We start from the raw sequence: 25,482 nt of genomic DNA, 5'->3' as shown, positions 1-25,482 counted from the left end.
AAGTCTGCAGGCCCAGAAATCCCTGTGCTCCTTATCTTCTCACTCCCATTATTCACAGTGGCTCCTGGCTCCTTAATCACTTTATCGAACCCATTCCCTCTCAGCCTATATGCTAGTTTTTCTGAGTAAATCCCTCATCTCTATTTCAAAGAGCAACAGGATGACATCTTACTGAACACTTCAAGTGTCCTACCACGTATCTAAAAGTTCTTGCATTTGCACTCACTTTCCTTACTTCTCTACAGCCACAATGGATGAGCTGTCCCTTTTTCTTGAACTAGATACCAGCCTTTCTCATCTTCTTTGTTAAAATCCTGCATCAGTTACTCTTTTGGCTTTTGGATCTTCAGCTTCTCCCTCTGACCAATTCCTTTTCAGTAATATCAAAACATGCTCACTCATACTCAGCTTTTAGAGAGTTCTCCCCAAATTGGATTCCCCTGGATTCTTTTATCTGGTCCCTCTACCAGTTACAACTCTTAAGAAATTTTCTACCCTCACCGTCTCCACCTTCTTTCATTCATTTGTTCATCAAACCAAGGCCCAACTAATGACCTTCTCCAACTCATCACTACCAACGTGCCCAGAAAGTCTTCCAAACATCTTTGTTGTCCAAAAACCAAGGGAATGTCTAACCATCAACTTAAGCAACCTCTCAATTTCATCTTATACTGTTAACTGTGTCCTCCCTCAAAGGCTCTCTTTCCTACTTGTTCATGATACCATAAAGTGTTACTTCTATCTTTTGGCCTATTTCAGGTTTATTTGCAGGATTCTCTTCTTTCCTAAAATTTACATGGAACCAGAAAAGACCCAGAATTGCCAAAGCAATCCTGGGGAAAAAGAACAAAGCTGGAGGCATAACCCTCTCAGACTTCAGATAATACTACAAAGCTACAATAATAAAAACAGCATGGTAAAGGCACAAAAACAGATATAAGGATCAATGGAATAGAACAGAAAGCCCACAAATAAACACACATACCTACAGTCAATTAATCTTCAACAAAGGATACAAGAATATACAATGGAGAAAAGACAGTCTCTTCAGCAAGTGGTGTTGCGAAAGGTGGACAGCAGCATGTAAATCAATGAAGTGAGAACACTCCCTCACACCATATACAAAAATAAACTCAAAATGGCTTAAATACTTAAATATAAGACATGACACAATAAAACTCATAGAAGAGAACATAGGCAAAACATTCTGACATAAATTTTAGCAATGTTTTCTTGGGTCAGTCTCCCAAGCCAAAAGAAATAAAAGCAAAAATAAGCAAATGGGATTTAATTAAACTTAAAGCTTTTCACAGCAAAGAAAACCACAAACAAAACAAAAGGACAATCTACGGAATGGGAGAAAATATTTGCAAGCTGTGTGACCAACAAGGGGTTAATTTTCAAAACATACAAACAGCTCATAAAACTTAATATCAAAAAAAAAAAAACCCAATCAAAATATTGGTAGAAGACTTAAATAGACATTTCTCCAAAGAAGACATACAGATGGCCAACAGGCACATTAAAAGACACACAACACTGCTAATTACTAGAGAAATACAAATCAAAACTACAATGAGGTGTCACCTCACATCAGTCAGAATGGCCATCATCAAAAAGCCTACAAATAAAAAATGCTGGAGAGGGTGTGAAGAAAACAGAACCCTCCTACACTTTTGTTGGGAATGTAAGTTCATATAGCCAGTGTGGAAATTCCTTAAAAAACTAAAAATACAGCTACTATATGATCCAGCAATCCCACTCCTAGGCATATATCTAGAGGAAACTCTAATTCAAAAAGATACATGCACCCCAATGTTCATAGCAGCACTATTTATAATAGCTAAGACATAGAAGCAACCTAAGTGTTCATCAACAGATGCCTGGATAAAGAAGATGTGGTATATTTATACAAGGAACACAATAAGATATTACTCAGCTATAAAAAAGAATGAAATCTTGCCATTTGCAGCAACATGGATAAACAGAGGGCATCATGCTAAGTGAAATAAGTCAGGGAAAGACAAACATTACATGATATCACTTATACATGCACTGTAAAAAATAATACAAATGAATTTATTTACAAAACAGAAGCAGACTCAAAGACATAGAAAACAAACTTATGGTTACCAAAGGAATCAGGGGCGGGGGGAGAGGGATAAATTAGAAGCCTATGATTAACAAATACACACTATTATATATAAACCAGATAAACAACAAGGATTTACTGTATAGCAAAGGGAACTATATTCAATATCTTGTAATAACCTATAATGGAAAAGAAGTTGAAATGTACATATAAATGCATATATATATATATATATATATATATATATATATATATATATATATATATATCTGAATCACTTTGCTCTACACCTGAAACTAATGCAATATTGTAAATCAACTATACTTCAATTAAAAATAAAGTATATGGGAGAATGTGTGTAAGTTATATGCAAATACTATGTCATTGTATATAAGGGCCTTGAGCATCCTCAGATTTTGGTATCTGCAGAGGTCCTGGGACCAATCTCCTTTGGATACCCAGGTGGAGTGCTTATTTATCACAGATGTACAAAGTGTTATTCACATGTTCCCTATACATGGTTATATCCAAAAAGATGTTCAAAATTTGTTATATCATGTGAGAATAATTGTTTCCATGCTGCATTCCACTGACATTATGGGACATCCTGCAAAGCCATTTAATAGAAAAATTTCACCAATTTTGCTTTATGTCCAAACATATTTTATTGAAGCTCCTTTTAAATATTCCTCAGAGATAAAATCCCTTGTACTATTTTTGTTTGCTTTCCATAGAGGCATGCAATTTTAAATAAAGCTTCAGTAGAATCACTATTTTGCCTAAATTTAGCACCATATATTCCAGTTTTATTAAAGGGAGATTTTGAACCGGCTTAGGGAAAATGTGTTTAATTAACCAAAAAGATCACTCACTTCTCTTTGTTAAAAAATGTTAAAATATTTGACAGAATTATGCCAATGTTAAAAAAAAAAAACTTTCTGACAGACAATACACTGGGAACAAGTGAATAGACAGTTTAATTAAACTTACTATTCAGATATTTATTTCTGATCACCTTTTTCTTTTCCAGATTCTTTCATGAAAATATCACATTTACTTCTTTCAGCTCATTCAGAGTGTGAGTATTTCTGTTATTGTTTTCACCTCCCTTATGCTTCAATGCTTCAAAAATGTATTAGCCACTAATACATTTTTGTGAATTGGGAATATAATGCAAGACAATAGCAACAATTAAACATGCAAATTTAACAAGCAAAAGTAACCACATGACATGAAATCAAATTGGTTGAGACAAGCTATATCCTGTTACCTAAACTATTGGCAAAAAATAACTGACAAAGGCCTTTCTGAAGTAGAGGCATGACCTCGAGGAAAGAGACAATTAGAATCTAAAAGGATTTGTGTGAAAATCACAATCTTTTATTTATAACTTGTGAAACTCATCTCAACATTGCTTATTTTTTTGTTTTTAAGTGAAAGCATCAATCTACTTCTGATTTAACACGGTCACTAGAGTTAGCCATGCTTTAGACACAATACATGGAGAAACACAGCTCTACAGATGACCTATTGGGCAACCATCCATGCCTATGAATGTATCATAGAGTCAGTGAAGAATCTCCATCATGTGCTACTGTCCAGATCTCTTTCCTGCCTAAAGGATCAACCCACTTGGTATCACACAGGCAGCATGATACAGGAGGACCAAAATTAACTTACCATGCCTTTTTGCCTTGTCCCTCCCTCTGTTCCCCAACAAAATTCTGTTATTATTCCTTTTCTTATATTTCAGTAACTGGAATTAAATTCCACTCAGTCACCCAAGCAGGAAACCCACTATGATCCTTAACTTCTCTGTCTCCTTCACTCCCACAAGACCTAGTCATTCACCAAGTCTTACTGAGTTCTACTCCTAATATATATGAAAGCTGCCCCTTTCTCATCTTTCCTACTACCATGAGCATTCCTAACACCAGACACTTAAATATATCCCCCAACAATTTCCACACCGTACCAGAGTGATTTCTCTACAATGCAAAGCTGATCATATCAACCTTATGTTTAAAACCCTTAAAGACTTCTGTACTGACCTTGTGCTAAAATCCATCAAGTCCAGATTCCTTGGTTTGGCTTATAAAGTCAACCACGATCTAATTTCTACCTGGGCTCATAGTCTACTCCTCTTATCCCCAGCCACACTGTGTTTATTCCTCAGAATGTACAATGCTCTGTCTAACCTCAGTCATTTCCACATTGAATTCACTGTCTTGAAAAATGTTACTGCCCAACTCCTCAGAAAAACTCATCCACCACCTCTGTCACACAAATTGTACTCTCTTTTTCTCTCTCTAACAGATGTCCTCCCTTGCCTGGCAAAATCCCTCTCATTGCTCAGGGCTCAGTTTAAATTCACCTTCTTCCTAGAAATCTGCTCCAAGGCACAGGAAAGTTAGGTTCCTCTCTATGTGCACTTACCCTTAGTTCTTTGGGCTTTACCCTGTCATAGCATTTGTCATGCTTCTTTGTAATTATATATATTTAGTTGCTTACATACTCCAGGATACAAAATCTTTGAGGCAACAGACTATATCAATTTACTTTTATACCCCCAGAGCCTAGAATAGTACCTGGACTGTAACAGCTGATCAATAAATTCATTCAACAAGTATTTGTTGAGCACCTACTATGTAGCTGACATGCTATTAAACTCTGAATTTATAAGCGACACTTTGTATCTAAATTCATAGACCTACAGGTTGGGGAAGATGAGTGAAATGAACTAGACATATACATGAAAGCATGCACGTAGGAATAAAGGAATGTGTGAGTGAATGAAGCCTCCAAACCAAGATTAGGACTAGCTTGTCCATAAACCAGGACATTTGCAGCTCTTCTGTTTTGGAGTTGCTCCTCTTTATCAGTAGACAAAATTATACATGACACAGCATGCAGTTAAGAAAGAAAAGAAGAAAATTATCTTTTCCCAAATCTAAGTTTGGTCAAGAGTCACAAATACTCTCATACATTCTTCTAGGAATTACTCAAGAAATCACAAGATTTCTCCTCTTGATACCCAGCAAGAAAGACAGGACAGATTGATGGGGGAAGAAAAGGTAGAAAGGAGGAATAATTAGGAGTCAGGTATCAGAAGGAACTCTCCAGAGGGTAGGCTTAGGTGGCTGGATGCGTTGATGGATTTAGACTGGGAGAGGGTCTAATAGGGACCTAGAAACTTGGGCTCCTGGGCCTGAGCAGAGAATAATGAGGAAATAAGCTTTACCTACATGAGATGATTTTATATCACCGAATCAGGTGGCCTTGGAAGAAAGTGTGTATGCTTGCAAACCACTGCATCCTTATTTCTAAACTGGGGATTACTGATTGTGAAGATTAAACAAGATCACATTTAAAAAGCATTGTGTGGCAACAGTCTTACATATACTACTCACTACTTAGTTTTTCATTTTGTCCTTTCCTTTCAACAGCTAATTGCTGCTTCCATCTGACTTCTTTCTCCTTTTAAATCCCTGCCCTACAGCTCACACTATCTGTGGCTGCAACCTAAGAGGACAGAGCAAAAGCCTCCATTGGTCTTAGTGGGCAAGGTCTACAGGGCCTTATTTGGAAATCTAGCTTATGATTTCCATGATTGAAACCAGCTCTTGCTTAAGCAATTAAGATACAGGGTGTGAAGGCACCAATGATGTTATGTTAATTTACCCACACAGGCAACTTAACATGAAGCAAATTGAAGAATCTCATCACTACATGGTCTCATCTACAGTTGTATGATTCCTAGTTAATATCTCTCCAGAATAACTTTATAGCAAGAGTCTACCATGCATTAGAGGTAGAGACTATAATTTTCACCAACACCTATTCAATAATCCTTTCTTTTAGGTACCAGAACATGCTTGTACCTACCAGTTTCAGAGGCTACATGTCTCAACCGCCACTGAAGCTAGGTATGGTCAAGTGACTGAATTCTGTGTCATGGACTGTGAAATGGAAATGATGCATTTTTCAGAAGACATCCTCAAAAGATATTTACTTGTCCTCTACTCTTTTATCTGCTCCTTTTCTTCTGAGAAACTGACCCAGAGATGAAAGCCCAGTACTGAGGCTGGAGGAGACACCCACTATTTCTAAACCACTTACTTCTCTACAATTCCATGAGAAAGAAAAAGAATAATTCTATCTTATTTAGGACACTGTGTTTTTTTAATTTTTTACAGCAGCATTACCTATACCTTAACTAACACACTATTCATGTAAACCAATCAAAAACTCCAGCAATGAACAGGAGTGGAAAAGTTACCTTGTATATCTGAAGGAATACATCTGTCCATGACCGTTTACTCCAGGCTTCAAACTTAGTCATATCTATAATAATAGTACTCTTTTCCTTAGGTATACTGGTAAACTTGGGCGAGGTATTAGTGGAAGACTTTAAGAAATAAAATAATACAACATTAATTAAAATGCAAAGCAAATGTAAGTCCAAAGTTTCAATTAGCATATGATTTTTTTTCCTTTTTATAAAATCTTTACATTTCCTTTTATTCCATTCATCAAGATCTCTAATTCTCCACATGCCAATACCAAATTATCAACACAGGTAACTTTCTAGAACACACAGCCCCTATTTGAGGTCTAGATTTATTCATTCAATGCACCTACTAGCTCACTCTGACAGAACAAGATGGAAAATTATTCTAAATTCTGAACCCCCAAAAGAGCCACACTCTTCGTATTAAGCTCCAGAAACTCAGCAGAGTGCCAAAGAATAGATCCCTGGCTCTCCTGCTAATGTCACAGGGTGACTGTAGCAATAGCACCACAACTAAAGGAGAGTTGCCTCAAAGTCTGCAGCCTTCTCAAGATAATCCCCCTTCTCAATAGCTTTCCATAAAATGAATTGTATACTACTAAAAAACATATGAATATCTTGTTTAATTTCTCCCTATTCTCCTCTGAAACTGACAAAAGGAAGTGGCAAATGTGGGGATATTAAATCGTTATTTTCTTTGGAAGATATACATTCTAAAAATCTATTTTAACAAAAAAATTTATATAGGCACACACCATTCTTCATTTCTGTATCTCTTAAAAGAAGCAATTATCTATGTATTTAATAAAGTCATGCAATCGTTTCTATATAGGAATGCCACAGAGATTTTTAGCCAAATACACACACACACATACACATACACGCTGTCTAGAGGTATAATCCTTAGGATATTTCATAAACTAAAAAATCAAGGATTCTAAAATAAAATCTTCCAACAAAGGCTGCAAACCAGTAAATTCAGTAATAACTGTGCAGACTGTTCCTAGAAATTATATTCTCTTACTGTAATTTCAATCCACTTCTTATAATCTTCCAGTTCAAGCAGAAATTCTGGTAGTATATGAGAAACACACGCTCCTTGAGCACTAAAATCAAAAAAGAAAAATCTAAATTTTTATAGCAAAATAATCATAATCCATAGATCACTTGCATTTGAACTTTAATGAAAATATTTAAATGTCATATAGTTTATGAATTGAATTTGCATTTTCAAATTTAAATTTATATAATTAATTAAAAAACTTCCCTTAATAATTAAATGTATACATTATATTTCCTTTGGAGAATAATGAGAAAGAACTTACTAACTACCTATGATGATGCATATCTACCCTGAATGGGACATAGAATTACATGACTTGGCCCCTATTGTCAAGACACTAACCATTTTATTGCTGTTACAACATTATAAAATTGAAAAATACCTGGAAGAAGTTTGAATATAATAAAACATCAAATAGATAGCTCATTAGTCACCCAATGTTCATTGAATGCCTATCACCACATATACCTGAATATAGAAAACCCCAATGTAACATAATCTATCACCTAATTTTCCAGAGAATATCCAAAAATTCTGGCCTCTTTGATTATATAAACTTGTAGTATCTGAAGCAGCAAATATCTGTTTATGTTATTTTATACATTTAAAAGCATATATGTAATTTATCATTTTAGATTTTATTTTTTGCAGTGTCATATTTCTTAAAATATTTTTGTCCAAAGTCTTCTCATACATATGTCCATCACTCCACTTTATGGACATCTAATATAATTTTCGCTGGAATGTTTCTTAGTAGGGATTTGGGTGTTTCAGTTTAACTCATTTAGTGAGCAAAGAACGCCACTCGCCATAAGCATGTAACACAGAATGCCACATCTAGAATTCAACTCTGTAAACACCCTCAGCAGTGTGCAGTCCTGTAACTATTGAGAAGTGGGAGTGGGGCAGGAGCAGAAAGATAATTCTGAAAGCTTAAACCTCGAAGATAACAAAGATGAATGAAAAGAGGACGGGCACCCTTTTGGGAATGTAAGCAGAGGCTATGATTCTGGGGTTGTTAAGCTTGCTGTGGCTCTGGGCCAGTCAAAGCTAGTGGAAGAGATCCTACTACACACATAAAGTTCCTTTGTTTGCAAGTAAAACATCATTCTTTCTCTTTGATTTTGACCCATTTCCCATCTGCATCAACATTATTCCTCTGAATCTTCATTATCCTGGAATTACTATAGGTTTAAATAAAATCTAATTTTAATGGAAAACCATTCCTTAGCAGGAATAGCCAGACTAAAGTCTATGTAAGAATTCAATGAGATGATGCCCCATTAACTTGAAATCCTAGAGGTAAAACAAAGACAGACATCTCAGGGACAAAGGAAGAAATTGGCATACTTCCTTGCATACAAAGCCAAGAACAGGATCTTAGGAGGAAAGTCACTTCTATCAAATGCAAGTGAGAGCCTAAGAAAAACTATCAGAAGACCATTTAACTGAGAGTTTCCTGAGGAGGGATCCCACATGGTATTCATTTGAGTATTCCACAGTGTTCGGCAGAGAGCAGGCTCTCAGTAGCATACTGAAGATGAAGAACGCATTTTTGCATTATGAAAGACAACAGGCCCAAAATGGAGCTGATTATGCTAAGACCCATGCTGCCAAATCGAGACTTAATTACAGTTTTGGCTCTCCCAGAAATGGAATCTTAAACCGGTTAATCAGGAGTCTCCAGATCATCATTAGTTAGGTAATTTGCCTGATAGACCCCTGCCATCTCCTGAAAGAAAGTAACCTTAGAATAACCAATCCCCCTCTTTTGCTGTAGGGGCAGAAAATGTTTCCTTTCTTCTCTTCTAGGTTCCTTGGCTGGTCTAATCATCATAGTGACATAACAGAGAGTAACAGGAGAAAAATTAATTTAATTATGTACCTACAGGAGCCCTACAAAGACAAAGACTCAAAGACAGTCAGTTAGTAGAGGCTTATATGCCATCCTGAGCTAAGAAGAAGGGTGTAGAAGTCTGGAACTTCAAAAGGTAAGGAGACAATTCACAGGATGAGAGGAGTAAATGTTTGGTAAATGAACATTTGCCATGCCATGCAGATAAATCTTTCTGATGTAAAGTTCTCTCTGGTAATAGCTCTCTTCCTGGTACATACTTCTCGTCTAAATTCTTTTAGGCAGTTATGGGAGAGGTAAAAGCTTTTCCTGAGTCTGCTGGATCTCAGCTGACTTCAGCTCAAAACAATCCCCATGCCAAAGCAGCACATTTTGGAATGGCATATTCTGCTCCCCATCACTGCCTCAGTTCAATTTCCTATTCCTGCCCCCTTCTGCCAATGAAAATCTCTTGCCTTGTATAGCACTTCAGAGTGCCTTTCTGTCTGCTAGACTGAACTCTGCCTGATTCATGAATTGCCGGATAAAGCCAATGCGATCAAAATTTACTCAGGGGAATTTTACTCTTTAAAAGTACTTTACACATGTTGTTATGAAGTGAGGGGTAGCAGAATATACCACCCTTAAATATGCCTCTTGGGGTTACCAATTATTTTGAGAAAAGGTAGACACAAGAGAAGCTCTGAAAACAGAAGTAGCTCTTTTGTAAGGGAAATCTACATTTCTAAAGGAAACTTCCATGAGAAAAGGGGCCTGTACCAGGTAGAGAGCTATTATCAGAGAGAACTTTTTCACCTAAGAGACTTATCTGCATGACAGGGCAACCTTTCTTTACCAAACATTGCCTCCTCTTACCTTGCAGTAAATTCCACCCCCTAGCCCTTTGAAGCCCTTGACATCTATCCACCTTAGGTCAGGATGGCATATAAACCTCAATCTTATGGCTACATTTTGAGTCTCATAACTTTGTGGGACAATGGTACTTACATATGGAATTAAAACTGGATTGTTTTTTCCTGTTAATCTTTTATTATAAGTGGGTTGGGTTTCAGCCAAGAACCTAGACGGGTAAAGGGATAATTATTTTTCCTCCCTTTACATGAGACTTGCTTCATTCTTTTCATGTTGCCTATACTTCAAGGCCTAACTTTATCAATTCATAAGACACTATTTTCAGTTACGTTTTATCAATAGATTTTATGTCTGGTCAGTAAATTTACAGAGTTAATTCTGGTAATTGATTTGATTACATTTTACATGCTAGGTGTTCTATTTGAATCTTCTTCCAAGTTTACACTGAGTAGAAGAAAACACAATTAAATGAGTTATTAAATTCTAAACTTAATCTGCAAAATTATAGTTTCTCATTTACTCCATAAAACAGATATAATTTTACTTATGAAAAGTCCTCACTCACTGACATCAAATGTAAGTGGGGAAGCTAATAACATTTATGGTTATATTGAACTTTAATACATTTATTTCCATTATAAAACATACGCACATGTCCTGGATTAATGACCCAATTTATTAACCATACTGTCACTTTCTAAACGTTGAGGAATTTTATCACAGCCAACATATCCTGATAGGCATGTATTTGCTGATAAAAGAACAATAAATTTGAATAGCTTGGCTTTAATACCAAAATCATTCTTCCATACCTGCATCCTCATACCCTAAAATGTCAAAACAGAAACCACCACATTAATGCTAACAGTACTGGGAGCTGTGCCAACAATAATGTTACAAGAATAACACAATGCTCATAAGTACCACAGAGTTTAATGATGCTATCAGAAAAGTGTTTGATTTTTATAATGCACAAATGGTAAGAATTTATTTATGTATCCAAACCTCCTTCTTTTGTTCACAGTTAATATTCCATAAGATTTCAAGAGGATAACTAACTTTCTAAAGTTAAGAATGGCATTATAATTTTTACCTTATAGAATTACAGCATTTAATTTACTGAATCAATCATCAAGGACCAAGATTAGGAGGTAGTAAAATTAAGTCACATGCTTTCAATTTAAAGTCATAAAAATTTAAAGTTCTCTAATAAAAGCTATACATGACAAGCCTACAGCCAGCATAGTACTCAACGGTGAAAAACTCAAATGGTTCGCACTAAAATCTGGGACAAGACAAGGATGCCCACTATCACCACTCCTATTCAACACAGTCTTGTAAGTCCTAGCCACAACAATCAGGCAAGAGAGAGAAATAAAAGGGATCCAAATTGGAAAAGAAGAGGTAAAAGTGTCACTATATGCTGACGACATGTTACTATATATAGAAAACCCTAAAAGGTCCACACAAAAACTACTAGAGCTGATCGAAGAATTCAGCAAGGTAGCAGGTTACAAGATTAACGTACAAAAATCAGTTGTGTTTCTTTACACTGACGATGAATCAACAGAAAAAGAAAGTAAAGAAACAATCCCCTTTAAAACAGCAACCAAAGTAATAAAACACCTAGGAATAAATCTAACCAAGGAGGTGAAAGAATTATACACAGAAAACTATAAACCATTGATGAAGGAAATTAAAGAAGACTTTAAAAAGTGGAAAGGTATCCCATGCTCTTGGATTGGAAGAATCAATATTATTAAAATGGTCACACTGCCCAAGGCAATCTACAGATTTAATGCAATCCCTATCAAATTACCCAGGACATATTTCACAGAACTAGAACAAATCATAATAAAATTTATATGGAACCATCAAATACCTAGAATTGCCAAAGCATTACTGAAGAGAAAGAAAGAGGCTGGAGGAATAACTCTCCCAGACTTCAGACAATACTATAGAGCTACAGTAATCAAGACAGCATGGAATTGGTATAAAAACAGACATATAGACCAATGGAATAGAATAGAGAGCCCAGAAATGAACCCACAAACTTTTGGTCAACTAATCTTCAACAAAGGAGGCAAGAATATACAATGGAATAAAGACAGTCTCTTCAGCAAATGGTGTTGGGAAAACTGGACAGCAGCATGTAAAACAATGAAGCTAGAACACTCCCTTACACCATATACAAAAATCAACTCCAAATGGATTAAAGACTTAAACATAAGACAAGATACAATAAACCTCCTAGAGGAAAATAAAGGCAAAACATTATCTCACATACATCTCAAAAATGTTCTCCTAGAACAGTCTACTCAAGCAATAGAAATAAAAGCAAGAATAAACAAATGGGACCTAATGAAACTTATAAGCTTCTGCACAGCAAAGGAAACCGTAAGTAAAACAAGAAGACAACCTACGGAATGGGAGAAAATTTTTGCAAAGGAAACCGACAAAGGCTTGATTTCCAGAATATATAAGCAGCTCACACAACTTAATAAGAAAAAAATAAACAACCCAATCCAAAAATGGACAGAAGACCTAAACAAGCAATTCTCCAAGGAAGACATACAAATGATCAATAGGCACATGAAAAAATGCTCAATATCACTATTATCAGAGAAATGCAAATCAAAACTACAATGAGGTATCACCTCACACCAGTCAGAATGGCCATCATTCAGAAACCCACAAATGACAAATGCTGGAGAGGCTGTGGAGGAAAGGGAACCCTACTTCACTGCTGGTGGGAATACAGGTTGGTGTGGCCACTGTGGAAAACAGTATGGAGATTCCTCAAAAGACTAGGAATAGACTTACCATATGACCCAGGAATCCCACTCCTGGGCATATATCCAGAAGAAGCCCTACTTCAGGATGACACCTGCACCCCAATGTTCATAGCAGCATTATTTACAATAGCCAAGACATGGAAACAGCCTAAATGTCCATCAACAGGTGACTGGATAAAGAAGTGGTGGTATATTTATACAATGGAATACTACTCAGCCATAAAAACCAACAACATAATGCCATTTGCAGCAACATGGATGCTCCTGGAGAATGTCATTCTAAGCGAAGCAAGCCAGAAAGAGAAAGAAAAATACCATATGAGATCACTCGTATGTGGAATCTAAAAAACAAAACAAAACAAAAACAAACAAACAAAGCATAAATACAAAACAGAAACGGACTCATAGACATAGAATACAAACTTGTGGTTGCTAAGGGGGTGGAGAGTGGGAAGGGATAGACAGGATTTCAAAATTGTAGAACAGATAAACAAGATTATACTGTATAGCACAGGGAAATATACACAAGATCTTATGGTAACTCACAGAGAAAAAAATGTGACAATGAATATATATATGTTCATGTATAATTGAAAAATTGCGCTCTACACTGGAATTTGACACAACATTGTAAAATGATTATAAATCAATAAAAAATATTAAAAAAAACCCAGAAAAACTTTAAAGTTCCCATTTTATCTAATAAAGACACACTTATGACAACAAAACATTTATTTCTAATAGAAGAACAGATTTTTAAAATATTCTGTTTCCTGAAATAGTATCACAAGAGTCAGTTTTCAGTATGTCACTAATGGTTACCATATTAAAAATAATTTAAGAAAACATTCTGGCGTATGAAAGCCATAGATCATGATTTACTGCATTTAAGTTAATAATATTCTACTATGTGTTATGTAATACACATTTTATTATTTCTAACACTTTTACCAACCAAATAAATTTAAGAATTATCATTCTCAATTTTACAGATACTGAAATTGGAGCTTAAATAGTTAAGTAATTTGTGCAAAGTCACAGAAGTACAAAAGAGCTAGAATTTAAGCCTGCTTTTGTCTCATTCAAAAGTCATGCTCTTTTAAACCATTCAGTGCACTGTTTCAGAATCACTTCTTATGCTGTTGCTTTGAGATATTTCCATTCTCAGATGCAACACCATTAAATAAGATACCATAATGGTCATGCAAAAGTAAGAAGGATATAAAGCTTTTAAAGATAAAAGAAGTGAAATCACAAATGGCATTAAATTTACTTATAAAGGGAAGTGAGTTGGTTTTTCTAAGTGTATTTATTTTGATGTATGAATAATTTATTTAAAAATTAATGCAATTAGAAAGTAAGAGTTACAGTAGTTCTATTTTATGTGATAGCCTACTTCACAGTTTCAATGCAGGGTATATGATATTTGCATTTTGCTTCTGTTCTGAGTTTTACATTATTGGAATTATAAATCAAGAAAGTATCTTTTCAATGAAAAATAATTATATCATAAAAATGATTATTGCGTATAAACAAGTGAAATTATATCGAAGGAAGTTAGGCACTGCATTAGTTTGCTCAGACTGTCATAACAGAAAACCACAAGCTGGGTGGCTTACACACATTCATTTCCTGACAGTTCTGGAGGCTGGAAGTCACAGAACGAGCAAGGTGCCAGCCAATTTGGGTTCTGGTGTCTTCTTAGGAAGACAGCTTAGGGTCCCCTCTTTATAGCATCATTAACCATAATTATATCCTAAAGGTCCTACCTACAAATACAGTTGCAATGGCGGTTAGGGCTTCAACCAGTGAATTTTGGGGACACACAATTCAGTCCATAACAGGCACAAAAGACAGGAAACATTAAGCGTATTATTTCAAATATAGCAATATAAAATTTATTGTAAACTATAACACCCAACCACATAATATTTTTAATAAGAAAAGACATATGGTATTGTTATGGGCTGAACTACATGCCTCTAAAAGTCTTATGTTAAACCCTAACTCCCAGTATTTCAGAATGTGACTGTATTTGGAATTAAGGCCTTTAAAGAGGTGATTAAGGTTAAATGAGGCTCTTAGAATGAGCCCTAATCCAATCTGAATGGTGTCCTTATAAAACCATGGAATTTGGATTCACCAAGACACACCAGAGGGGTGTGCACACAGGGGAAGACCATATGAGGAAACAGAAAGAAGGTGGCAACCTGCAAGCCAAGCCAGAGGCCTCAGAAGAGACCCAATCTGCAGACACCTTGATCTTGCACTTCCGGCCTCCAGAACTGTGAGAATACATTTCTGTTGTTTAAGGCTTCCAGTCTGAGGTATTTCATTATGGTCGCTCTAGCAAACTAATATAGGTATTATGGAATAAATGCCTTGAAGTTATTTTTAGGACTTCATAGTTTAATATTGTAAATAATGATCAATGTATAGCATTCATAATATATACCCCATCTTTCTCCAACTTGACCCTCTCTCACTGGTTATACCTCTCCTAGGATGCAAATCCTTTACCTCTTCTTCTTTTACCCCTAATTTTTATATTTCACAAATGTTTGCTTACTCTTTTATAACTGCCCTGAGATCCAATTTCAAAGTTTTATTCCATTTACCACGTAAGCTCAAAAAGCAAAGCTCTGTGAGAGACAATGTTAATAATTAAATATTTAATGAACATGGGCCCCATTCTGTTATCAATGACTGTGAGTGTTAGACATGCTGGATGAATGATATGTGATTCCTGTCTTTGGCATGCTTACAAATTAGTGGGGCACACAGACCCATGAATAAGTTAGTGGTGTTTATATGTGTAATCTGTAAAAATGACACAAATGAGTCTATTTACAAAACAAAAACAGACTCACATAGAAAACAAACTTATAGTTCCAGGGAGGGGGGAAGGAAGGAGAGATAAATTGGGAATTCGGGATTTGCCAATACTAACTACTACATATAAAATAAAGAACAAGGTCCTACTGTATAGTACAGGGAACTATATTAAATACCTCATAATAGCCTATAATGAAATATATATATACACACACACACATATATGCATACACATAACTGAATCACTATGATGTACGCCAGAAATTAACACATAGTAAATTGACTGTACTTCAATAAAAAATAATAATTTACAGTTATACACAGCTGTGCTATTTTCCTTAACTGATAGAATCTTTCTCATTCTCCCATCCAAATTGGGTGTAGAGGAATAGAGGAAATGTAGACCTGAATCTTCACATATCTAAGCCTCTTCTAACCTGAAAAGTCTCTTCACAGTAACTGTTCTATGGGATAAACAGTCAAAATTTCAGACCTCCCCATTCCCCAACAAGATGGCATCTCGGAAGAGGTAGACTTGTTGTCTAGTAAATAAAGCTTCAACTTCAGGTCTTCTAACTTTCATGAGTCTCTGTACTTTGTGTTTCTTTAACTTGACATTATTTTATAAAGGAGAGATCTCCAGATTGTGTAAGACCTCTGAGAAAAGGGATCAGCCCTACAGTGGGTGTTCATGAGGTAGGGGAGAGGGACTCTAACATCTATATAAACATCTGTGACTACCTTTCTGGATCCTCAGGCTCTTTGACAATGCCCCTCTCTGCCTGGAGCCTAGTTCACATGTGGCCATTTGCTGCTGACACCTGAGATGGGGATCCTGTGTCTCTCCTCTTAGCCTCACCCAGGACCAAGAAGGTCTTTTATAACTGACTCAGCCACTCTCCAGTCCTCATATATTTTTCATTAATATTGTGGCTTCAGAGCCAGCCACTCCTACTGTTCTGCCTGTTCAGTGGGGTCCCTCTAATTTAGTCAGCTTCCATAACATTTTGCCTGGGTCTTAACTCAGTCACCTTCAGTGACTTTGAAACTCCTAGATCTCTTTCAAGTCCAGCCAGTTTTGGCTACTGACATAATAGTGAGAACAAAAGACATGAAGAAAATACATTTTGTTCCATACCGTGTCTAATTTTTAAGACCATAGGATTGCTAGGGACTGAAAAATTCTGATCTGGAAATTTTTAAAAAATGAACATCAAATCTTCCATTTGCATTCCTGCTGTAAGTGTCCTCCTATTACCCTCAATCCCCATCCCTGCCAAAGTAGGTGAACATCTCTGGCCAACTATGCAGTAGATTCAAAATACAAAGAAGTAACAAATAAAAACACAGGGCTATATTTTAAAATATATTAACCATATTATACAAATAAGGACAAGTAACAAGTGTTATTTTAGTGGTACAGGAGCATGGAAGGTGGGGTAATAACACTGTCTATGGATGTAGAGACTCTAGTGGACAGGGATACCGCAAATGTAAGCAGAAGTGTTATAAATCCACCAACACTCCCCTGAGGTTTTTAATGAACATTGCGTTTCCATTTTTTGGCCACTTACCATTTAATCTCTGCTGAGGAACACAGACATTAATGATGACAAGTATTCTTCTTATACTTTCTATCAACATTTATGGAAAATTTCATTGCCTATTATTTGAATATTAGAAGACTTTAACATGCAGACTAAAAGTTCAAAGTATCCATAACTTGAGATTATACTAACAGTAATCTGAGGAATAAATTTATTGATTTCATTCCCTTTTTTTCAATGGTTTTATATATTTCCCTTACATCAGGATTCTCAAAATGAGGTCATGGACCAGAAGTACCTGGATCACTTGAAATTTGTTACAAATGCAAATTACCATCATAAATTCTGTGAGGAAGGGCTGGTAACCTGTTGAACACACCATCCCAATGATATGGATACATTAATCATTGCTTTAGATTATAAATTCAATAGGTCATGAAGTGTTTATTTTCTATTATTTTTCTAAGGTACATATTACAGGGTTATGTATGTAGTAGGAACTTAGTAAACATTTTATAAAAAGACAAATAATACCAAAGTCTATCTACCCATCCACCTATCTACTTATCTATCTATCCATACCACAATTACATTTTAAAATTAGCACATTCATGCCCTTACTTGAGAAAGTCAAGAAGTAAAGAATGTTGCAAATGAAGTTGAATCACTCTTTCAGGATAATTCACAGGTAAAGACTGACTTGAACTAATTCCAGGTAGCATTTTTCCACTTAAGTGGAGCATCACATCATAAATGGTCTTATTATATCTGGAAAAGTCATTCTGTCTGGAAAATTTTTGGGGTGATATGGCTGATGACTTGAATTGTATTTTATACACATCCCTGTGGGAGAACAAGTTTAAAATTAAAAACACCTCAAAATGTTTGTTACAGAGAAAAAAAAACCCATTCTCAATGACTAAATAAAATTCTATTTAAAATCAAATAAGAAATGACAAAATTTACTTCATTTATCTACCATTTGTAAATAAAAATTAGATTTTTTTAATAACCTGAGAGCTTTCCAATAAATTGTTTAAGCACACATCATTATCTAATGTTGCAATTGTCAAGTCTAAAAAATTGGATTGTGATAAGAAAATGTTAAGTCCTTCAGAAAAACAGTATAAGGGTTAAATTCTGGACCCATTACCTACCAGCTACGTGAGTGTAACAAGTTATCTCAACTCATTGCACTCAATTCTGTACACTATAGATTAAAAATAATCATACCTATAATTGTTTGCAAGACAAATTTCAAACATTCATCACACATATATATACAAAGACAAATTTACACACATTTTCTCAATATTTATATTTAAATACTTAGAAGGGCATATCCTGTACGCTGGCTACATGAGTGGGGATTATCATTTTAAAGACAAAGTCCAAAGATCTATTGTTTCCACATATTTTTCTGTTCTTTAAATAAGACAATGCAATCTCTATTTCATGAAACCTCCCAGACCAACTTGTGACACATGCTAATTATTAAATGGAGTAAAAAAATTCCAACCAATTCTTGATGCTGACAGTTTATCAAATATCTAATACTACATTGCATATTTATTTGCTAGCCGAGTGACAAATGTCACTAGCTTAGACTGACAAATAAGAAGTGCCCAAGGAGCCATTCTGAATAGCAGTTCTCCAGTTTAAGGTCTGTATAGCATACACAAGAGAGAGTAAAAGTAAGGGTTTGACTATTAGTCCTCAAATTCTGGCTCTGCCATTTACTCTGTGACTTTATGGAAGTTACTTGACCTTTCTTTTCTCAGTCTCCAGAGAAGTAATGTATATAGTAAACCTAGTATATCCTGAAGTTACCAACAGATCAAAGAAATATTTCATGAAGAAAATCAGCACCATCATAGGCCTTAAAATATTTCTACAAAAATTATGAAAAAGATAAATGGCCTAAACAGAATGAAAACATAACCTATCACTAAATAAAAAGGAAAAAAAAGCAACAAAATGAGTGTAAATGGGAAAAAATAATAAACAATATAAACAGACACACAGGGGTCCCAGATACAGTTTTAAAACACAGATTTTTAAATTCAGTGTAGGTACTATGTTTAGAACGTCCACCTATAATTATATAAAAATGACTAAATGGAGAACTATACATTATATAAAAATGATTAAATGGAAAATTTACAAATAAATCCAGTAAGTAAAATTAAGAGAGCAATGGATGAGTTTACCAGCAGATTAAGTGAAGAGCAAACTAAGCGCTGAAATACAGATCATTGGAAAGTATCCATACTGCAATATAGATGGACAAAAGGAATTTAAGGCACAAACCGTTACTAAGTATAAAGACAGACATTCCATGGGCATAAAAGTTGCAATACACCATGAAGGTATTATAATTGCATATTTCAACGTACTTGGTAACAGCTTCAAAATACGTAAAGCAAAAGGACTGAATTTTTAAAAAGTAACCAAATATACAAATACAAATAAAGACTTTAACAATTTATCCTAATAATTGATAATTTAAAAATCAGTAAGCATATGTATTATTTAAAGAATATAATAAGTAAACTTGTACCATGTGTGTAGACGGAAAACAGCTTTCAATAACTATAAAATACACAATATTTTCAAGTTGAAATTTCTATAAAAACTAAATGCTGGCTAATAAACAAATGTTCAAAAATTTCAAAGGGGATGGTCTCTGACCTCAATGAAATTATGCTGAATACCAACAGCAAAATCACCAAACATAAGCTTCTAGACAATTTTTATAAATCACATTGGAAATTAGAAAAAAAAAAGAATGGAATGAAAATAATATATTATATATAAAAATATGCAATTAATATACAGCCAAATTTAGACAAAATTTATAGTTTAAAAATTAAATCTTTTCATTATGAAAACTCTTAACTACTATAAATAAACTTCATAAACTGATGAAAGGTTTCTATAAAAAGCAGAGAGTGAACCTCATACTTAATGATAAATGTTGAAAGGTTTTCTTCCTAAAATTGAGATTAAGAGGAAGATGCCTACCATTCATTATGTAACTGGAGACTGGAGCCAACGTATTAACTCAAGGAAGAGAAATCAAAGATGTAAGAAGTGAAAAAGAAAAAAAAAGTGATCATTTGCAGATACGTTTCAGAGAATAAAAAAAAAAAAAAAACTACAGACAAAGAATTAGTAAGTTGCCTTAACAAGACTACTGAATAAATGTCAGTATATGATAATCAACATTATTTATACGTAGCATATAGAAAAATCAAACATAATAAGAAAAAAATGTCATTTAACATAACTTCCAAAACATAATAAATAACCAAGGATAAATCTACCAAAATATGTGCAAGAACTGCAACTGAAAACTATAAATCATCACTACAATAAATTCTAAAGGAGCTAAATAAAGGAAGATAAAAGCTTTGTTTTCTGATTAAGGTGATAGTGCAAAGATGTCATTTCTTTCTAAATGTATTCATAGACAAAGTTCGATCACAATAAAAATAATGGCAAGGTGCCTTTTTTGGGGCAGATACTTATAATTGATTCTAATATTTATATAGAAATGCAAATGGCATAAGTAGCTAAGAAGATACTGAAGAACAATAAACTTTGAGTACTTACACTACTGGATATCAAAAACTATAAAGTAATAGAATTTTAGATGATTTGATATTGATGCATAAGTATATAAATTAATCAAAGGAATATACTACACAGATTTACAACTATATGAATACTTAACTTATAAGAAAGGAGGCATTGTACAGTAGAAAGGGAGTAGGAAGGATGGTCTTTTCCATAAGTGGTACTGAGTCAATCATATATTCATATTTTAAGAAAAAGGGAAAAATAAAATATACCTTGACCTTTATCTCACAACATACGTAAAAGTAAATGCCAGGAGGCCCAAATATCAAACATGAAAGACAAAGTAACAAAGCTGCTAGGAGGATATCTTCATGTATCAGGGAAAGAAAGATTTCTTAAAGACCAGACAAAAGCAGTAACTATTAAGGTAAGTATTCAAAAATTAGAGTACATTAAAATTGGGGAAAAGATATTCACAATACATATAACCAACAATAAACGTACATACAAAATCCATAAAGTTCCAACAAATAAATAAGAAAAAAAGAATACAATTTATTTTAATGGGAAAAAATCATGAACAGACTCTTTATGATGCAGCATTTTCAAATGACCAAGTACATGTAAAAATTTTCTTAATATCAACAGTAAGATTTCAATTCAAATAACAACCATCAGAAAGAGCTAATATTGAAAAGACTGACAATATTAAGTACTTCCTAGGATGTAAAGCAACTGGAACTTTCATGTATGACCGTGGGAGTGGAAATTGGTAGGGAATAAATCTACAACAAAAATGAAATCAGGAAAAGGAACATTAGTATACCAGAAACTTTCAAGACTATAAGACAGAGAATGGATAGAACTGTATTGAGGAATAAGTTACAATGATGGACTGCACAGCAGTATGCTACAAGGGAAAAGGAAGCCCTTTTTCTCAGAGGAACTTAAGACAGGCTCTAAATTGAGAATTGGCAGATGCAGAGGAAGGAAGTGAACTGGGGGGTAGTAATCATGATGATTAATAAAAATACTACATATGGAAGAGATATTTGAGAAGGCATGCATCCATAACATAAAAATAGGATGCTATTATGAAAGAAAAAGACAGAAGGAAGGAGGAAAAGAGGTAAAGAAAAGAGGGTGAGAGACAAAGAATAAAGAATTAAAGAATGACAGAGAGTTCTTAGAAAACAAAACTATAAATATCAATTTTAAAATGTTATAGAAGACTTGAAGAAGTAGTGAAGGAGATCTACAAGTATAAGAAAGCAAAATACAGAAAAAGATGAAAAACATTAAGACTTAATTGAAAGTGATACAAAGGATTAGTCATGCAGGTTCACCATCATTCTAAAAGGAGATTAAGAAAGAGAGGATAGAGAAAATAGAGACAACAAAGGGAAGGAAATAGCAGAAAAGGAGGCAGGGAAAAACAGTTAAGAGATTAGTTTTGTAAGTGAAAGGGCTACTGAATGCAAAGCAGATTGAATGATATAAAACGTTCCCACACTCAGAACTTATTGCCATTAAGTTGCAGAATAAAAAGATTAGCAGAAAAATGGAAACCATAAAATAATTTTGAGAGAATGAACATGGTACTCATGAAATATGACAATAGATTTCTCATCAGAAACAATGAATGATTCTAGATGATAGGGTAATGTAGGAGACATCGAAGAAGGGCTGTAAGCATTGCCAACATTACATGTTCCTGAGAAAGTATCTTCTTAGCCTCAGAGTCCATGATCCAAAGATTCCAAATCAAAAAATAAGCACTAAATAACAATGTCACTTGGAGAAAGTGTTTCCTTATTCAAACTTTTTTGGTTGTGGGCAGCTTCCTTTCCAGGGCTAGAGAGGCCTCATACTCCTTTAGAACTGCCCTTCCCCAGGTAGTATGCATGGGCTGTTTCCCATTTATTAAAATAGCGAAGTTCTCAACTCCATTAGGAAACAACCAGAAGGCCAGTGTGAATATTAGTAGGGATATATAACAGAAACTTTCTAGAAAATCATCTAAAAATATAAAAGATTTTTAAAAGCTTATATTATTTGATTGAGTGAGCCCACCTCTGTGAACTTTCCTATATAACATCCAGAAATGTCTATTACCATTTATAAACAGATATGTTCAACCTTGGCATTGTTTTTAACAAAATATACAACAAAATAACATAAGTAAATGCCAAACAATTCATGCGAGTGGGCAAGTAAATAATAATGCATGAATGCAATAACATATTATACAACAAATTAGCAATCATTATAAAAAATATGGAAAATTAAAATGAAAATCACAAGCTCTATAAAAAACAACAAAAATAAGAACACTTAATAGAAAAAAATTCTGGGATGCATCCAATGTGGAACAGAGACAAATGTATAGATCTGAAAATAAGCATGCCATTCAAGTTTGAAGAAGAAGTAAATCACAAAGAAAAAAACTCAGCTTTAAATAATTTAGAAAACACAGAAATGAATAAGTGAATCCAAGAACTTATTCATTATATGGGACATAAAAGTGTATCTAAATCAAGAAAAAATAAAATTATAAGTTAGGAAGAGACTATAAACATATAAACCATAATACCACTAGTTGCAACTGTTAGATAAATTTTAAATGTCCCATCAACGATTTACCTGAAAATGAAAATAAATCATTAAAATTTACTCAAAATAGATAAAATTTTCAGTAGAACACCAAAGCCAAAAACTGAAAAGTTGTAAGATAATAACTTTTCTAAAAAATTCCCTGGAGTCAGATGATTTATGATGGAGCCTGTAAATATTCAGTCTATCTGCTGCATTAATTTTCCCTCAGCATAGGGAAAGATGAAATACTAGTGAATCCATCTCTAAAGCTGATATTGACCTATTATTTAAAAAACTGAAAAAGAAAACTTAAGGGAAAACTATAGACTTAGTGTAACCGAACTCACTCCTGGGTAGAGATGCAAAAATTCTCATACAGCCCTTCTAGTTACATAGATTAGTACTCTCCCCTATGGTGCTAGCAAGTTACCGCAGGGATGAAAAAGGAGGTAGGAAAGCTCTAAGAACCACTACACTAGCAATATTATAACAAGGGAAGTGCCTACATTTCTATTAAAATTAACAAGGGAATTAAGTGACTGGATATAACCAATGCAGTTATAACTATTTTAGATATGCTGAGTAATAAAACACACGAAAGAGGTAAATGTATTGTCAAAGAGGAGATAGTGTCAAAAAAATTGTCTGTCTTCCTCACTAACATCACTTGCTATCTGTCTACATGACTATACTCTAGATTGAATCTCATTTATATAGAAATGTGGAGTCCCCAAGTTTTTCAAGTTTTAAAGGGCTCTTCCTACTCATAGTTCATCTACTGACATTCTGCAGTTGAAGAAACTGAGGTTCAAAGGCTTTCAGTGCTTGCCTAAAATCATAGGATGTTTAGAAGAAAAAAGTATATGCATACTAAAGAATTTTTATTTGCATCTTTTTGCTTTAACAGCCTCCTCATAATTCATCAGTTTAGAATAAATGATTTAATGTTGTTTCACTTCATACAACCCCAATAAATAGCTATCTTATTATATGAGACAAAGTAAGGGATTCAGATAAACATATAGCTGTTACCTTCTTATAGTCTCTGGAATAGACAGAGAATGGGGTCCTTCAGGCCAGCCAAAGAGACTGAACCAGGTCTGAGCTGCATCTACAACCTTCTGAAAGAAGCTGTATGTTTTTGTTCCTTCTTCAAGAAAAAAGAATTGCTCGTTTTTCGCCTCCTTTTCCACAGATCTGTTGCCTCTCCTTGACATTTTACTTCTGCCTGACTCCAATCTTTCAGGTATTATTTCCATTCCTAAAATTCACATTTGTTTATAAAGAAGGGTTACTTGACCATACAGTAAAACAGTCTGTCAGCTAATGCTATCTGTATGTAGACAAATAGAGTTTATTCTGCAAATTATTCTGTACTTTCAAAGAAATTATGAGTCAATTTATTATATCTCAAAATAAAGAAAACAGATTTATTTTCAAATGCCCAACAGAAATACTTTAAAAAGAGATAAATTTCAATAAAGAAAAGCATTAAATTTTCTCTTGCCATAATGATATGTGAAAACATTCCCTCAAATGGAACCTTTTATTATGTATGTAAATATTTTGACAATTCTTCAGTTTTACTCTTTAGACAGAATTAAACCTTAGCTGAAAAACTAATAAAAACAAAATACTGGTTTTAAATGCAAAATGACTTTCTATCTAAGTGAAGCACTTCAATAAAACAAAACATTTTCGAGTCAGAGAAATTTTCAAGAATGCAAAATGATTTTATCATATTTTTTCAAAAATATCTGCCTGTGTAATGGTACAAGCACAAACTCATTTCAAAACCTCACAATATTTAATTTGGTTTAGTCCATTCAATAAAAACTGAAAATGTTCAATATTATCCAAATTCAGATAAAAGAATATTTGAATAGTTAATTGCTAATTATAATATCAAATTCACATATTTATCTGTTTGTATCTCTTTCTAAGATAGGCAACATTGGATCCAGCTAAATAATTA

At 34.2% G+C, this 25,482-nt stretch overlaps 1 protein-coding gene across 1 annotated transcript in view; it reads right to left on the bottom strand.

Moving 5' to 3' along the window:
* The window catches only part of CFAP47 (cilia and flagella associated protein 47), a 423,400-nt gene that overhangs the window by 261,737 nt on the left and 136,181 nt on the right, over positions 1–25,482 (bottom strand). The window contains exons 29-32 of the mRNA XM_074358969.1: positions 24,540–24,768; positions 17,952–18,173; positions 7,408–7,489; positions 6,372–6,500 (exon numbers count right to left, since the gene is read on the bottom strand). Coding sequence (XP_074215070.1) covers positions 6,372–6,500; positions 7,408–7,489; positions 17,952–18,173; positions 24,540–24,768 — 662 coding nt within the window. The remainder of the gene's footprint in view (positions 1–6,371; positions 6,501–7,407; positions 7,490–17,951; positions 18,174–24,539; positions 24,769–25,482) is intronic.

Source organism: Camelus bactrianus, chromosome X (genome assembly GCF_048773025.1).
Source record: "Camelus bactrianus isolate YW-2024 breed Bactrian camel chromosome X, ASM4877302v1, whole genome shotgun sequence".
NCBI classification, from domain to species: Eukaryota; Metazoa; Chordata; class Mammalia; order Artiodactyla; family Camelidae; genus Camelus; species Camelus bactrianus.
Note: the sequence above shows the minus strand (reverse complement) of the source record. Positions and strands in the feature narration are given on the sequence as shown.